Source organism: Rissa tridactyla, chromosome 9, assembly GCF_028500815.1.
Source record: "Rissa tridactyla isolate bRisTri1 chromosome 9, bRisTri1.patW.cur.20221130, whole genome shotgun sequence".
Taxonomy (NCBI): Eukaryota; Metazoa; Chordata; class Aves; order Charadriiformes; family Laridae; genus Rissa; species Rissa tridactyla.
This window is the reverse complement of record NC_071474.1, coordinates 18,242,499-18,257,158: the sequence shown is the minus strand read 5'-3', so window position 1 is coordinate 18,257,158 and position 14,660 is coordinate 18,242,499. Positions and strand designations below refer to the sequence as shown.

The following is a 14,660-nucleotide window of genomic DNA, read 5'->3' as shown; positions in this document are numbered from 1 at the left end:
AGACCACCTGTGAGAATTAGGGTTATAAATTGGGGTAGAGAGGTGATGTTTGCTGTGTGAGTAAAAGAAAAATAGTTAGTACACGATTAGTAGTTAGTAAACAGTTAGTAAAATACTGTTATAGTAGGAAACCTAGTATTTGAGGTTTTGAGGGGGTTGGGGGGTGGTTCTTTGAGACGTTTTTGTGTTTTCTTGTTTGGTTTGCTTTTTTACAAGAGCTGTTAATATTTGTGGGTTCGGTAGCACCACGTTCAGTTTATAAAGTTTTAGGGACTTTGTGAGGCCTTACCAATATATATGGAATGAGTTTCCACAGCAGCTCGCTCCTCAGCTGCGTGTGTAGCGGAGATTAGTTGCCTCTTACAGCACTGGATGAGCTTAATTCAGCACTGCTAAAATTTGGAGTTTGTGTGGAAACTGTGCAGGAGTCCTGCTCCAGTCAGCACAGTCCTGTAGATCTTGTTTCATTTTTAAGTAATCCAACACAGTGAACCAGTGTTACTTCAGGTAATCACTGGTGGTTTTGTTCTGTTTGCTTTAATTTTTAATGTTCGTTAACATAGAATCATAGAAAGGTTCGGGTTGGAAGGGACCTTAAAGATCATCCAGTTTCAACCCCCTGCCCTGGGCAGGGACACCTCCCACTGGACCAGGCTGCTCAAAGCCCCATCCAGCCTGGTCTTGAACACCTCCAGGGATGGGGCAGCCACAACTTCCCTGTGCAGCATGTTTCATCATTGATTCTTCCATCTTTTCAGACACATCTGTCTGAATAAACGCTATTAATATATGTTGTCCTGTTAATTTAGGTCTGATGAGTACCAGGAAGAATGAAATGATGAGAGGCTCTGAGCAACCTGATCTAATTGAAGAAGTCCCTGCTTACTGCAGGGGGGTTGGACTTGATGACCGTTAACAGTTCCTTCCAACCCAACATATTCTATGATTCTATGAAATAGCATGGATATTTTGTGCAGGTGTTCTAAGCACAATTGCAGGACCCAGAGCCTAGAGAATAATATAGGTGCAGAGATGCAGAGGGAGCATTGGACTAGAAAATGTTTTCCTCACACTGCCCTGGATTTGGAGGGTCTGGATTGGTTGTTCTTCCTTGGCACCCAGCACAAGGTGGTGCTTTCTACCTGTAGAGCCATTTATCATTATATAATGGAACCTGGGTAATATTTCATTTTAAGTTACTGTTTTTCAGTAAAACAATGGCTAGCCTTATCTCTGGCTCTGTTGCACATGAGCTGTGTTTTCATCAGCTGTCAATGCACAGATACTACCAGTTTTATATATACAGACAGAAAACTTTCTGCATTACCAGAAAGAACCTCTTGTAGAAAAGATCTTCATTGGCAGCTTACACAACCTTTGCTGGGATGAGTTAAGAATGAAATGTGTCTGTTGACATTGTTACTGTATGGTTCTGATGATCATGTAATCCAGAGGCAATTCTGAGGTGATGGTGGTCTTGTCTTCTGCTGTTAAAAGGGTATCTTTTCAATACCACTGTTAAAAATACTGAAGTAATGCTGATACTGAGACAACTCATGAATTGACTTCTTCAGACTGATATGCACTTCAGTTTTCTGAATTTATGAGCAGTCTAGCCCCCGCACATACTGACTGTACTTGAGTGCCCAGCTGGTGCATTTTAAATTAGCAGTCATTATACTACTGAGTCACTTCTGATTGTTATCTGAGATTCACTAATGCTTTGTATCATTCACCTGTGGCAGGTTCTTGTAGCTTGATCCATATGCTTCCATCCTGCTGGTTAAGATATATTTCATTATTTCTCCAACTCACTAAAGAAATGAATTGTATTCAGTTTCTTGTGATCTTTTTGTATGGATGTTAGTGCTGTTTAGTACAGTGTATGAGTGTTATTATCAAAAAAAAAAAAAAACCAAGAATTTTTGTTCTGCATTTGCATTGAAACAGATTTAGTTGCTACAAAGCTTAGATGCCAAATTGGGCCATAATCCACTAAGGTAGCTCTCTTCCAGAAGTGTCTGCATTGCTTTTTTAACTAGCCTCCTCACTATTTCCAGCTTTCCTTCTGTTACTACATCTTTATTACGTTACATTTTAGAAGTGTTTCCCTTGTCTGACGGTGATGCAGATGGGCAGTTTGTGGTCCTTCAATGACTTGCTCCAGTGTGCCCATGTCTGTCCTGTGCTGGGGAGCCAGAAATGGACGTAACGCTCCAGATGAGCCTCACCAGGGCCGACCAGGGGGGAAAGGATCACCTCCCCTGCTATCCTAATGTGGCCTCAACATAATGATACAGTTGTATAAATAGTATAAGAGCATAAATGTAGAAGGGGTATAAAAGAGAAAGCAGTACAGCATAGGGGCCAGAAGGCTGTGAAGTGGGTAGGTTTAGCGTAATGTGCTTTGGCACTGAAAACCATGTAATTGTGTAACCATACCCCCCACACTTCCAATTTGTTGGAGTAAGTTGGGTTTTGCAGGCAGTGCTGGTGGATGAGGCTGGGAAGGAGCCCACCCTCCTGGGGCAGGAAGTAAGTGATGTTTGTGTGCTACCTGGGATATGTGTGTGCGGAAAGAAGCAATTTCTAAGAAAGCAAAGGCATTCAATTTTTAAGGTTAAATATAACCAGGAGTAGGAAAGGACTGTGTACTGTCTTTCATTGGGGAACAGTGAAATCAACCGCTTTCCAATTTCTTTCACAGTTTATTTCTCTGTAGCTGTGGTACAAGCAAGAGCCAACGAATATCATCTGCAACCAGTAGGAGATCTCCATGCTAGTCCTTACCCTTGGCACATGCTGAAGTTGCAACTCAGCCTGTGAGGAGGAATTAACAGGAAAAATCTAATTCATGTTCAAAGGTAAACTTTGTTTGATACATGCTGTGTATCATTTAACTTCATCCTGTTTTCTTTGCTTTGCGCTATTTCTGCAGCAGTGCAGGCAGGGTAGAAGTTTGGAGATACCTTAGCATAACTGTGTTTTGAATGCCACCCGTTTTATAGCTTGTCTAGCACCAACTACTCTTGAAATGCCTGCTTTAATTTTTATTTGATATTTGTAGAGAACATTGCCTAGAAGGATGGGTTACACTTTTTCAGGAATAAAAAAGTAAGTACAAAATGTAGTAATGCAGATGTATTTTTATTAGCCATGGATTTGGCAAGAAAAACTCCCATGCTGGACATTGTGTCACATTTCACTTGAGGCAAGAAAAACGTTGGTGCTTTTCTCTTATGGTTAGCTGGTATTACTTAATAACTACTTTGGAAAGCTCTGGAAAGATGGTTGGGTTGGGTGGGGTTTTGGGGGGACACGGGGAATTAGATATCAAAACAGAGACCTTTGCGTGCCCTGATTGTATTAGCCAGTGCTCTTATTGCATCTCTTGGAAGAACAATAGGGATGAAATCCTGCCCAACCCTTCCTTTCTGCCCCTCCAAGGTGGGCCTTGGTCGGTCCAAGTGTTTATACTGGTGGCAGGTGCTCCTGATACTGTTTCTGGAGGTGGCTTCTCCACTGAACTATAGAAATACTGCAATAGAGGAAGCTACAAACATACCCAATACCCTGGATCCTCTGTACCCTTGGCTCCAAAACCTTAGAGCCTGACCTTGAGTCTGTCTGAGTGCTTTCTACCATAGGCTTTAGTTGAGGCCAAGGGCTCGACTGTCCCAAGGGCTACCACACATACTGTCTCCTGTTTGATCTGTTCAAAGGCTTATCAGTACTCAGGATCCCAGTTGAGATAGTTCTTCTTTCATGTCACTTGATACAGAGGACTTGCAATCTGACTGTAACCCGGAATATGTGTTCTCCAGAAAACCACAATTCCTAGGAAAGCTTGTCTTTCTCATTTGTTAACTGGTGGGAATATGGCTGTTCTATTACTGATCACATCCACTGGGATATGATGTCCATCTTACCATTCTATTCCCCCAAACTGGATCTCTTGTGCAGATCCTTTGACCTTGCTTTAACCTCAAAGTCCCATCCAACCTGGCCTTGAACACCTCCAGGAATGGGGCAGCCACAGCTTCCCCGTGCATCCTGTTCCAGTGCCTCACCACCCTCATAGTGAAAAATTTCTTCCTGATATCTGATCTAAATCTACCCTCTTCCAGTTTGAAGCTATTACTGTTTGTCCTATCACTACGTGCCCTTGTAAAAAGTCCCTCCCCAGCTTTCTTGTAGGCCCCCTTCAGATACTGGAAGGCTGCTATAAGGTCTCCCCAGAGCCTTCTCTTCTCCAGGCTGAACAACCCCAACTCTCTCAGCCTGCCCTCATAGCAGAGGTGCTCTGACCTCCTCTGGACCCGCTCCAACAGGTCCATATCCTTCTTGCGCTGAGGACTCCAAAGCTGAACTACTGCAGGTGATGTCTCACCAGCAGAGTTGAAATGGTAGTGCTGTGTTTCCATACCTGGGGCAGTCAATTCCAGGTGTACTGGACACCCCTCCATGTGAAAGGGAGCTGTGGCTTGAAGTCTGCTGCCAAAGGAATCAAAACACACAGGTAGCATCATTTGTAGCGTGACATTTGATGACTGCCTTTGACTCCAGTTCATATCGGAGTTCTAGCATGGCCGGTACACCAGCACATAATGATGGCATGAGTGTTCAGACTGTGGTAGTCCACTGTTAGCCTCTACTCACCATCAGACTTTTGTGCTGGCCATGGGACGATTACAGGGTGAGCAAGTCTTGCTGATCACTTCTTGTCTCTCTCGTCAATTAATTAGCTCATGTGTGAGAACCAGGAATTCTCAGCTGATGTGATACTGTTGACCATGCACCTTCATGGTAGCAATCAACGCCTGCTGTTCTTCAGCACACACTCCACAACAAAGGATCCTCTGAGAGGCAGGACAAGGTAGACAGCACAAGGTAGACACAGGCCCAAGGATCTGGGGAGGAAGAGAGATTCTCTTCAAACTGCAGGAGCTGACAGGCCAGTCTATCTATAGTTGGTACCTTGACCTGTTATCACCAGGGTGCTTCATGTAGTATTGGTCTGTTCCATACAAACTTCCGCCACATGGACCACATGCACTGGATTTTGGCCAGATCTTTGGAGGATTGGTTGTCGTCCAGGTTGCTGTAAATCACCCCCACCACCAATAATTCACTCAGATACAGGATACCTTCCTCAATGGTGGTCTCACTTGCCTGAGTAGCTTGCACATCTTCCTTGAGGGGATACCTTGCCTTCACACTCAACAGGAACTGCCTCTGGAGGCTGTGGATTGTTGCCCCTTTTCCAGTCCTTTTGCTGATTTCCTGGTCTTTTGTTAAGGATCCCAGCTTCCTTACCCTCTAATTTCTGACTATGGGCCTCAGTATCCCAGTGGCAGAGCAACCATGTGATTATCTGCTTTCCTGGCTGACAGCTGTTATCTTTCCACATAGTGGGAGCATTCTGATTACGCACGGAAGTTTGAGAAACTGAAGGGCCATTGCAACAAGGCAGGAAGCATCTACCCTGGAGGAGGAGCTACCATTCTTAATTTCTCTACTGGAGGACAAGAGGAGAAAGGTGAAGTTGTTAATTGACTCCATGAGATGATTCCCAGAGTATTGGGATAGCAGCAATCCATGGGCCAGACACCAGATTAGGCTCAAGGCTAGTGCATTTTTCACAGCTCCCACAGGCAAAGAAGAAACAAGTGATAAACAAGACAGCAAACAGCAAAGGCTGAAAGTGGCCATTAACAAACCCTGGAGCTGGATGTACAAAGCCCTGGAGTTTGCTGACCCCAGCCAGCAACGAAGCACCTACCATCTGCTCACTCACTGTCCTCACCCCTCAGTGGGATGGGAGAAAGAATCGGAACAGCAAAAGCAAGAAAAAACCCTCGTGGATCAAGACAAAGACAGTTTCACTAAAGTGAAGGAAAAAGGGTGAAAAAAGCAAGTGACACCAAGACAATCACTCACCACCTCTCACAACTAGACTGATGCTCAGCCTGTCTCTGAGCGACAGCTACTTTGGAAAGATGCTATTCCAGTGTTACTGTTGAGCATGATGTTGGACAGTGTGGAAGATCCCTTCGGTCTGCTGGGTCAGCTGTCCTGGCTCTGTCCCCCCCAGCCTCCTGCCCTCCCCAGCCTGCTCGCTGCGGGGACAAACAGAGAAAGAAAGCCTTGATGCTGTGGAAGTGCTGCTTAGCAACAACTAAAATATTGATGTGTTAGCAACGCTGGTTTAGCCACAATTCTAGAAAAATGAATGAAGAATCATAGAAAATTAACTTCATCCCAGCCAGACCCAGTACAGTGAAGAAACTATAAATTACAGAAGTGGTATTGACAAGGCAAATATAAGAACCAAATGCTAAGCTCTGTTGTATGTATGTTACTATTAGTAAGCAAGACAAAAGAGCTCCTGGCTAGTCAAACATTTAAATACTTGCTGAACTTCAGTGTATGTGCAGTGACAATGATAGGATTATGCTTTGAATGAGCAGTGCCTGTGTTTGGCTGGATCGGAGTCTTCAAGTTGCAGAATTATTTACAAGATGCACATAAGAAAAATCAATAAAAAGATGAAATGTTAAGAAAGAGAAAACCTTCCAGTGTGAGTGATCAACAGCTTCTAGGCTAAGGCAGAGTTGGATGACAAATGCTGTTTATTTTAATATGTAACTTGGATGTTTTAGCATTTTTAATAGCCTTGTTTGGGGAAGAGAGGAAAAATGTGGTTTACATCACTTTGGAGTATATTCTAAAATCCTGTTTCTTTTTCTCCTTGGCAGATGGATGCCTTCTAGCCAAGCTGCGAGTCCTGCTGCTGCTGCATGTCTGGCAGCATCTCTGAATGATCTCATGACTCTTGATATGGATGCAGTCCTGTCAGACTTTGTTCGGTCCACGGGGGCAGAACCGGGTCTGGCAAGAGACTTACTGGAAGGTAAGCTTTCAAGATACCAATATTTCCTGTGTTCACTGCTTGCTTAAAGCAAGACCCAGTCATAAAAAGAGAATTCAGGTCTTTGGAAACAAACGTTTCTTAGTACTTTGACTAGTAAGTCAACTCTTGTAATAAGCTTACCACAGATTGTACTTAAGGTAGGCGTTGTCAGCAAAAGCCTTAAAAAGTAGATTGCTGTATTTTAGGTTATTAACAGTCATGCCTTAAAAGTATATATGCCAGGGGGAGAGTGGAGGGGGCTTTAGCTGAATTTTGTCATTTTCAGCTGCCTGAAAGTAGTTGTAAGTGTTTCGGCTCACTGTGCAAAGCAGCTAAGTTTAATCTGAAATGTCAGTCACTAAAAGCGATAGAGAAACTAGAGATATTTTTGGGGCCCAGCGACTAATTTGCATACCTGAACTTCATGGTATGGGAGTCAAATGGCTGGGCTGAAAAACATCTAAGAAGCAGTATCAGAAAAATAACCGGGTCTTTTTGTTTATTTTGTTGTAGTTGTTTTAAGTTTATAAGCTTAAAAGTGGAAAGACACCTTTGATATTCAAAGGCATTTTGTAAAAGTTGGGTTTGTTCACGTCTTCTGATGCGGGCTGGCAACAACCGTGAAGATGGGAAGTTAGAAATGAGTAGGTGAGATCTATGTAAATTGCAGGTGGTTCTCACACTGGACTTTTTCCCTGGAAGTTTTTTTTAATCTTAATATTCTTTAAGAAATCGTGCGTTTTAATCGAAGTAACTACTGAACAGCCACAGCAGACTTAAAAGTATACATCAGGGTATATATCTCCCTTTTGCAAGAGCAATGTCACTTTATTGTATTTATGCTGGAAGTTTTAAATTTTGCTGTAAGTTCTTTTTTTATCCGTTTTTTTCAGTAATAAGGAATGATATATTATTAACACAGAGATGCACACAATTTTGCAGCATTTCCCAAGTCATCTGTGTTACACGTAATAAAACTTTAGAATACCTGCCTATGAATGTCATCATTGGCTTGCTATATTTGAGACTTCTGTTTTGTCTGACTGATGTGCACAACCTGTCGTTCTAGCCTAGAATCTGTCTTGGTTTGTTGGTCTTTTTGAAAAAGAATACGAGAAGGTTTTTCTCGGCAATATCAGGACAGATTGTCACTTATTGTGGTGATAGAGCACTGCCAAAATTTGAAAAAGTGTTCTTACATATCATAGGTGATTCAGAAGAGTTACTTATCTTGTTTTCCTTGCCGTATGTTTCCCTTGCTATAAAGGATAATGCTTCCAAATAAATATAGAATAGTATTCTTTTGTGTTATACTTCTCATTTCTGTAGATAATAAATTCAAACCATACATATTAACAACGAAATAAGCAATAAACAATTTAATTATTTTGAACAGGCTAATAGACATATGCATTTAGCCCAAATTATTTCCTCCCGCACGGGAATTTTTCAAAGTAAAATGAACTGTTGCTACTCTGGACAAGATGTGCTCACAGGAACATTTCAGCACTTGTGGGTGCGTTTGGTCTAACCGTTTCTAATGCTGTCCATATCTGGTGCTGGGGGACAGTAATTGATCCAGTGGTTTCTCATTTGTTTAAAAAAAACCCTAGAAGGGATGCCACCCTTACACCATTATGACTGTCTTTCGTGGTTGCCACAGTGTGTAGATGCTCTGGGCTCTGTGAGCAGCACCGAAACCCGGGGAGTAACTTCTTACAGATAAGCAATATTCAGAAGAGCAGCCCCCCACACCGTGGTGCACAAGGCTATAGCAAATGTATGGCACCTGGTCTTGCAGTGATGATGTATGTATAATATTTTCAATTGAAAATTTGAAAACAGGTGTGCACAAGTATTTTTGAGAAATGTCAAGATTTGGTTGTAGTTTGTGGCTCCAAAATGACTGTCATGGAGAACTTTGAGGCAAAAAATCTTGCTTGTACAGACTCTCATTTCCATGTAATCACAAGTTTTGGTCAGTTCTTCTAGGGTCCCATTGTCCTTCTCTCTTTCTGATCTGCTCACAGTTTCTGTTGTTATAACTTACTCAGACTGAACATGCTTCTATGGAGCGTACACATCTTTTTCAGATAAGTTTCTAATACTGTTTCCTTTGTTCATCTTTTGGGGGAAATTTCTTTAATTTCACTATCCTGTAGACAATCAAGGATACCAAGGATGATGCTTCCTTATACAATTATTTTAATATATTAATTGTTTTGCTTTGATCGTACTGTGGATGCATCATGACAGTGGTGTGCACAATACGTGGTGTTCCCCCCAGCAACATATAGGCAAGTTAAATACACACTGACTGTTGTAAAAACGGCAAAAAATTCTATACATTACCTGTGGATTGCATATAGATTTTCTAAATTGCCAAAAGCCATCCTAAATATTGGCTCTGTTGATGTTTCTATACTCTGCCTGTCCTGCTGGTAAAATCCCTGCAGTTTCTTTCTGTTGAATTTTGTATTGAGCACAGCTACTGGTCTCACTAAAACATTCCACTTGTTGTGCTTGACGGGTGTCTCCCAGAAAGTGTCCATTCTTGATTTGATATGAAGATAGGAAGAGATTTAAAAATGTGTGTGTGTGTATATATGTACACACACACACACACTCATATATTGGTTCTAATTTATTTGTCTCTGGTTCTTTTTGTCAGCCATGAGCATCCTAAATAATACTATTAAACCAATTGCTTTTCCATCTAATTTTCATAAGCTAAACATGCTGAGCTCCCAGTCTCACTTCCTGTCTCTATATCTTCTCTGTCATTCAAAAGAATGTATACAGAAATGGTTTGGCTATTTTGGTATATATCTTTCTAGTGCAAAGATTGCCTCTTTGCAATTACATCGCATATGCTGCTGTTTGTATCTTTGGCCAAGTTTGCTGTAGTGTTGCACAGGGAGCTTGTGGTCAAGTCCATGCTCAGTTTGACATTTCAAAGTTAGCAGTTTTAGAGTTCTCTGCACTTGCTTAACTGTTAAGGAATTCAGATTTCACACACTTAAAATCTTAAAGGCATTATATCAATGGTATGAGAACTTTGTTGTGCACTTATGAAAATGGATGTGAGTGCAGACTTTTAAAGCTGCCTCAAAATTAAAAATGGGTTTGTTTTTCTTAGTTCTGCCTAAGAAATTACTTTTATTTCCATGACATTGTTATGTCTACATTTAGAAAAGCCTTATATCTGTCTAATCAGCCATTCATTGGTAGAAAAAAATTGCTTTAGAAATTGCTTAGTTTATGTTTGTCCAATACACAATTTGTGTTTCATTCCTGCTTTTCAAACACTACTTATTGAGTCTGAAAGGCCAGTTGTAGGTTACTCGCTATTTGCTATTTATGTGATACAGCTATGGGAATTTACATGTACAGACTTGGAGAAAGTAGAAGGAAAGGGATGTGCAGGCAGAAGGGGCTTAGCACATATACCTACACTATAGTAAGGCATCTGCCTCACTGTTTGAGTTTTCTTGAGGCTTTCTTGATTTTTCTTGAGTATTGTAAAGAACCTTTCTTCCATTACAGTTTATTCTGATAATTTGGTAGATTTATAAACAGCCCATTTCTGCTGTTAAAGAAAACTTTTGAAACCTGAGATTACAATGTGATACATCATAGAGCTATGTGTTATGATTGATTCAGTGATTCTATTTTTTTTTTTCATTTAACTGTATATAAATATTTCAAAACTAAGGCCTTTTCTCAACTGTTCATTATAACAGTGGTGCTATTTCTGGCTGGATGTATACTGTAAATGTACACTATTTGTGTTAAATAATAACTAAGATAGCAAAGAATATTAGATTTATTGTCATGTAGAGTCCCATAACTGGCATATTGTCAAGGACAGATTATGCATTGTCTTCAAGCAGAGGTTTTGATAGCACAAGATTGTTTACCTTATTACTGATATGCATCTATTAAAGATACACAGCCAAATGAGTAATCAAAGTTTGTTCCGCTCTCTGATGTGCTATGGATGCTTAGTAACTCAGTTTGAGAGCTCAGAATGACTTTATAGCTTTAAAGTGTGAATACTCTTCTCTCCCCTTTCTGCTCTCAGGTTTTTAGTTTTTTGTTTCCTTGCTTTTGAGCATCCCAATAACTGCGTGCTCACTTCTGGGGTGAGAACCCAAGGTAGCTGAGATCATGAGAAAAATCCTTTTGTGGGGCTTATGTACAGCTAACCCAAACAGCATCTTCTCTCTCTCAGTTCTGGAGGCTTTCATCTACCCTTCGCTGCACTAGTATAAATTTTGTCTTGTGCCCGCAGTGTGCCTGCATGCCTGAGCAATAGCTGAGTGGGCTATTTCTGGGCTGAATTCTCCAGATGATCTCTCTCCACATCAGAATCTGCCCTCTATCAGAAGCTGCAGTACTCTTTGTCTGCTCTGTTAGTTGCTGGCAGTGTCTTGTGCATAGAACACTTCATGCTTGGTTTTGGTTGCTTGTTCTTCTTGGTACCTCTCCATATGTTTTATACCGACAAGCTTTTTCTTCCTCTACTCCGCACTCATTGCTTTCTCGTCTGAATGCTGTCCTGGACCACCCGGACTGCTTCCATCATTCTTTTCAGTTGAAAGAACAGCTCTCTACCAGCCCTGCCAAATTTCCTAGCTACTGTTATGGCTGAATTATTAAAATGGGAAGCACAGTTCTTTCAGCTTGGTTATGATTACAAGATTTTGCAATGTTCATCCTTGTTGCTTAGGTCTCCAGGGAGGGCACTCGGTTCATAGCTGTTTACACCTTCGGCTTTAGTCTTGCAAAGACTTTAAAGTAAATGCCCAGCAGTAATTTTGAGCACCTTTTGAGAGCCTGCACATCTACAGATAAGTGTCCTCAAACTCATGGCTTCTCCAAGACATCATAAATCCTGATGGGTTTATGTTAATAATTAAGAGTCAACCAAATAATGATATGTCCCTATACAAATAAAAGGACACTAAAAGCTATTTGCTGACTGTACCAGATAATAAATAAAATCATGGGATGGGGAGAATATATGAGCACCACATACGTCAGCAAATTATAGCGTGGAGAGAGCGACTGTGACAGTTGCTTGGCTCTCTGAGTAGCATTTGACTCAGGAGACATGGAAACTGGATCTGGTATTACACAGTGTTATGCTTCAGGAATCAGATATGCTTGTAGCAGATCCCTTTGTATCAAAAACATCTGCTGCAGACCTGAGATCTTGTCTCTGTGCACTTTCCTGAGATCTTGTCTCTGTGCACTTTCCTTCAGGAGGAAGGAGGACTGTAGAACTTTGTTACAAAAAAACCCACAACAGATTTACTCAATCAGCCTGCCTGAAAACAAGAGCGTTCCCATCACTGTAAATCTTACTCCAACAGCCTTTCACGTAATTCCTTGAGACAAAGGCTTCATTTTGAACTAGCTGTATCCAAGTTTAAAAACATTTTTTAAAATTGCATTCAAATCTCACATTGAATCTTGTGCACCACAACAAGATTATTACTAATTCTTTTCCTCTGCATATTCTTCCAAAATATATTACCCCCTATTTTTAAACTTATGGTTGTTGGTGGTATTATCCTGTCTTTCATGAGGAACTTACTAGCTATAGGAAGCTAGGTGGTTGAAAGGCACTCAGATGCTTTAAAAAAAGGATGCAGTTTGGGGCATAGAAGGACACAGTTCATCCCCTGTTATTGTAAAAGAGTGTTTCCATTAAATGGAACCATTCTGTGTTTTCATTAGATGAGCCTGATTTTTGAAAACAGGAACTCCAGAAAAGCAGGAGACTCTATTAGAATCCACTTGTATGTTTAAGGTTGTAGCAAAACTCCACATCAGAAGGAGTTTGTTCAACTCAGTCTTCGCTACCTGGGAGATCTGCTTCTGACACTGTTTGATTGTATAGGTCACCCGTACCACTGTTTCAGGTCTCTCTGCTTTTGATACTCATTTTCTTTTCCCTCCATTTTATTTTTCAGTGATTAATTTTTTAGCTCTTATTGCTGAAAATATATACTCAGTCTTTAATCTCATTCATAGATATGTTCTTCATAATAAATATTCATAAATTTCAATTATGTATCATTAGCTCTGCCAATGATATGTTAGTGCATTGTACACATTTGCTAAATCATTTGTTTCTTAGAAATGTTATTTTTCAGCTTCACTTTCATTTTTGGATTATTACTTCCCGAGCTTTTCATCTGTTTCATTTCATATCTCTCTGAGATATTGTTCACCACTTTCTCAGGTTTTTACCTTGTGTGCTTCCTAGAACCGAAAGCATACTTCTGTATGTGACACTATGTAGAGTAGGTATTACATTTTGTGAAACTCCATTTTAAGATTATTTTTCTTTTGCTAACCAGCTTTTCAGATTCCCTTTTGATCTTTTTCCTGTTCACTAATACATGTTCTTTCGTTTATTTACTTTTCCTAATAAGGTGATTATAGATGAAGATACTATTTCCAATATATTTTTTAAACTACTCCTTTACTGAAAAAGTTGGCACCTGTATCTCTCAACCTTCTCTGGTCTTTACTCCTGTTTTTCTTTAAATTTTTTTATTTCTTTGAATTGGTGTCTTATAAATCATCAAATGTCAAAAGAAGCTTAAAAAAACCTCAGTAGTTTTCCATTCCACAACTGAATCGCATCCACATAGTTAAGTCCAAGGGAGGTAGGCGCCTATTGTTTTGGCCGTGATTGCAAATTCTTGTGAGATCACTGGCTGGGACAGTTGTTTATCAGTCCCCTTGTGGAAATAAAGACAGCATGAACCTCTACAATTCTTCTGGAGTACTTGAAACTGTTACTTCATTTGCTCTTTGTGACCTGACCTCTTGAGTGCTGCATATGCCACTTGTATGGTTTTTGTAACTTCGCTTTTATGCTATGTGTTCAGTAAATGCTTTTCCTGAGATTAGGTCTGATTGTTCTCGGAAGCATTTGTCATTATTCTTTTATTTGCTGATGTCAGTGCCTCAATTTTCAAAAAGGTGAACAGATCATAAATTTCCAAATTTAACGCATTGAAAGGAGGTGAGTCTAAAATGAGCCCATTTACAAACTTTTAAAGATAAGTTAATTTTTCACTTTAAAACTAACCTATCAATTGCTGTGCCAAAGAACTGAAAGAAGTGTGACATGAGTACTGTCATTATAAATTATATACCAAACCCCAACCTTTTCCTCCCCCGACCTGTGATAGAAAAACTGGAGATGTTTCAGACATGAGAACTAGGTGAACGTAGCAGAAGGTGGGGAGAGGTGAGTGGAAAGTTTAGTATTGCTTTTTGCCTTCCTTTTAGTTTGATGGAATGAAAATGTGCTAAGTTAGGGCCATCTAGATGCTACAAGATTTCCATTAATTACCCAGAGATTTGGATTTCAGCCCTCACTTAATTTTGAGGCTAAGAGGGGAAGAAAGAAGCGAACACACAAAAAATCCTAATTTTTTTGAAAACCAGGCTAAAACAAAAGCCCATGCTCAAGTGGTTAAAATTGACAAAGTAATTTCACAATAAATGTGACCCAGGTGAAAGAAACAACGATCTCAGCAAAATAGTTTGAAAAGCAGCCCGTGCCGGTCGGCGTGTGCACCGCTGCTTTGTGCGGGATTGAATCGGTGGGTGTACTAGATTAGCGTCACAGGAAAACATGAAATATGGGAAAATTCTTCAGCATATCTAGACAGTCTGCATGGAAGAGAATTGATTTCTCTTCAGCTGTGTTTGATCTCCA

At 40.5% G+C, this 14,660-nt stretch overlaps 1 protein-coding gene across 8 annotated transcripts in view; it reads left to right on the top strand.

Moving 5' to 3' along the window:
- Positions 1 to 14,660, top strand: part of OTUD7A (OTU deubiquitinase 7A) — a 135,881-nt gene that overhangs the window by 77,203 nt on the left and 44,018 nt on the right. For all 8 annotated transcript variants that reach the window (XM_054214809.1, XM_054214807.1, XM_054214811.1 and 5 more), the window contains 2 exons: positions 2,708 to 2,864; positions 6,759 to 6,913. In XM_054214809.1, coding sequence (XP_054070784.1) covers positions 6,763 to 6,913 — 151 coding nt within the window. In that variant the 5' untranslated portion in view covers positions 2,708 to 2,864; positions 6,759 to 6,762. The remainder of the gene's footprint in view (positions 1 to 2,707; positions 2,865 to 6,758; positions 6,914 to 14,660) is intronic.